Source organism: Gavialis gangeticus, unplaced genomic scaffold (assembly GCF_001723915.1).
Source record: "Gavialis gangeticus isolate Ggan-Ray unplaced genomic scaffold, GavGan_comp1, whole genome shotgun sequence".
NCBI classification, from domain to species: Eukaryota; Metazoa; Chordata; order Crocodylia; family Gavialidae; genus Gavialis; species Gavialis gangeticus.
Window position 1 is genome coordinate 55,764,892 of NW_017729022.1, and position 2,864 is coordinate 55,767,755.

Below are 2,864 nucleotides of genomic sequence, written 5' to 3' on the forward strand. Positions count from 1 at the left end.
GACGCCCTTGGTGAGCCAGGGGAGCTTTCGGGCACTCCTACCCCCCTTGCTTCTTGCCAGGATGGTCACCCTTTGGGCCCTGAGTATCGTCTGCTGGTAGCTTCTTCTCTTTTTAGCAATCTCCATGGTAGTGTAAGTATTTGAGGACTGTTTGCCATTTGGATGAAGTGTTACAGATGCATTTAGAGGGTTGCAAACTTCAAAGCAGGCTGGTGTAGACAAGGCCACCGTGCTCTGCATGTCTTACAGCAAACAGTTCGGGTAGATACTGTTGGTTATACTGCTTTCTGAAGGTCTGGGAGTTGTAATTGGTGTTATATTACTGATACCTTATCTCTATTTAGAACTCCATTTTTAGGACATATACAGATTGTTCTATCATGTCTTTGTTCACTCTTTTGCCTGCCAGCAGAGAGACATTTCTGGAGTACAGGCTATTTAGCCATTCAAGAGTGGTGAGATTTAGAATGCGGGATGGGGAGAATGGTGGTATAATTTGTTAACAGGCCACACAAGTAGTAGACTATTTCCTTTTCTCTTCTGGCTCCCCTGAACATGCTGGCACATATTTGGGGAGTGGAGTCAAAGCTTTTGCCTACTTTCCACCCACCTCTGTCAGCTCTTTCAGTGTGCACCAGGATAAGTCTAATGGATTCCCAGAGCCTACTCTTTCCCTGCTCTCACACAAGTTATGCAGGGAGACCATGAGGAAGGTAAGAGAGCGTCCTTGTACTCTGCACTTGTAGAGCAGTCACAATTTCATCCTTACCCTGCACTCATAATAAGTTTCCCTTCTAGAGATGCTTTTATGTTTTACATTGTTAATAGCTCAAATATAGTTTCAAACTTGCTGTCTAGAGTCAGAAAAATGGCATTTTATGATGCATTTTTCATTTTTATCCAGGAACCCAGTGGTAACCACACTCCTCCTCAGTTGTCTCCATCACTTAGCCAAAGCACATACACTACTGGTGGCTCCCTAGACGTCCCTCACATTATCATGCAGGGTGATGCAAGAAGAAGAAGAAATGAAAACTATTTTGATGATATTCCCCGGTCAAAGTTGGAAAGGCAGATGGCACAGGTAGGGATCTTTCTGTGGTAAGACTGTCCTTTTGTGGTAATCAGAGACATAATTCTAACACTTGTTGCATATCCATATTATAGGGCCCGATCGTGATTTCAGGGGGGGCGTTTTCTGTTTCAAAGGATTGCATGCCATATTTCTGAATCCAAACTTAGATTTTTGTTTTCACAAGTTAATGTGCAAATTATTGTGTGTATATAAAGAGATTTCTACAGCCAACTTTTTAAAGGCATTTAGGTGCCTAAAAAATGTGATTAGGTGCTTTCTTCATGAGAAGGTGCAGATTTCTTGTTTTATGAACAGCCTGGATAAAAATATGCTGGTAGAAGCTTACTACAGAATATACAAAAAACTGATAAGAGCTGTGGCAGCCATCTTTATTAATGGAGTGGGTCAGCCCTTTTCTAAGGACACGTGTAATCTTGTGATATGTTTGAACATTTTCAAAAGATTTTCACTTTTCTTACGTAATGACTTTTCTGCCCATCCCCATAGTACTTAGCACAGCTAGACATTAAATGACAGTCCAGAAAAGCACAACTGTTTTAATCATCCCCCCTCCCTTACCACTTCAGCCAACTGGAAATAATGTACTGACAATTTTAAATCAAGCATATGCTTCACAGTAAAGATATGTGTGCACTACTTTAAAGGTCAGAAAAGTTAAGCTCTGATAGGCTCTCAGCAGAAGTGCCTCAGGGTGATCTCTCCTGCTTTTGTATAGTGCATAGGAAAAAAGATACCATATCCTTAAATTATTTAGTGTTTACAGTATGTATCAGAAATACAACTTTGAATTACTCTCAGAAACAGCTAGTGCAATCAATGAAGCAACTTAGTCTACTGAGCAGACAGGTTGCTGCATTTTGAAGCTTCCAAATGATCTTCATTCATAGCCTGGACTGCAAAGTATATTTCAGTAGTGCAATTAGGAAGTAGCAAAAACTATGCAACTATCTATGTGAAAGGTCATGTCAGCAAAAAATGCTGCAGTCTCTTAGCCAAGCGTATGTACAGAAAAAACCTATTAAAAAAAACAAGTGAAAGCAAGCCAAGATGGTGCTGCTATCTGGGAATCTAGCCATAGGTGATAAATTTCACTTCTTCAGGAAACATGTATAGAAAAGTGAATTTGGACTTTTTTTCCTTCTTAGTTTTCAGAGAACTTCTCTGGCTGCTCTGTTATTCTGTCCTGCTGAAATAATACTTTCATTCTAACCTAGAAACAGAAAAAGCTAAGGGAAGTTGCCTAGTGAGCAAGCCTGCTTTCAAACGGAAGTCTTCTGGACTTCCAGAGCTTGAGCAAATTTGACTTAAGTGAAGGTGAAAGGGAAAAAAACACTTTGTCACCTACTGTAAAAATACTTTTTTGAAAGTCACAAAACTTGAATGTCAGAATATGAAATATCCAATTATTTGTGGTTGAGGTGGCAATCATTTGTGCACGTTTTATCACTTGGTTCACACTCTCATGTCCGCTCTTCTTATTTTAGTCCCTAATATTTAAAAAAAAAAAAAGGTACTGTATTAGCAAGTTGGCCTGCCTTCTTTTTGATCTCGTCTTTTCCTGTCCACAGTTCTGCTCTTCCCAAGAGGTATAATGCATCCCTCATCAGATACCAGGGGACTCGCTTAACAGTTTCAAATTGCTTTCCCAGAAAGTCTGTGATATATGCCTTATCTGCAAGGAGAAATCTGAGCACTCAGTACCTCAACTGCTTTGAACCACTTTAAAGTCAATTAAGTGTTGCCTTTTATGTTTTCTTGGGTGTTAGTC

The 2,864-nt window shown here is 39.9% G+C and overlaps 1 protein-coding gene across 9 annotated transcripts in view; it reads left to right on the top strand.

Moving 5' to 3' along the window:
- Positions 1-2,864, top strand: part of ANKS1B (ankyrin repeat and sterile alpha motif domain containing 1B) — a 1,095,863-nt gene that overhangs the window by 1,020,127 nt on the left and 72,872 nt on the right. For all 9 annotated transcript variants that reach the window (XM_019515011.1, XM_019515009.1, XM_019515010.1 and 6 more), the window contains one exon: positions 905-1,084. In XM_019515011.1, coding sequence (XP_019370556.1) covers positions 905-1,084 — 180 coding nt within the window. The remainder of the gene's footprint in view (positions 1-904; positions 1,085-2,864) is intronic.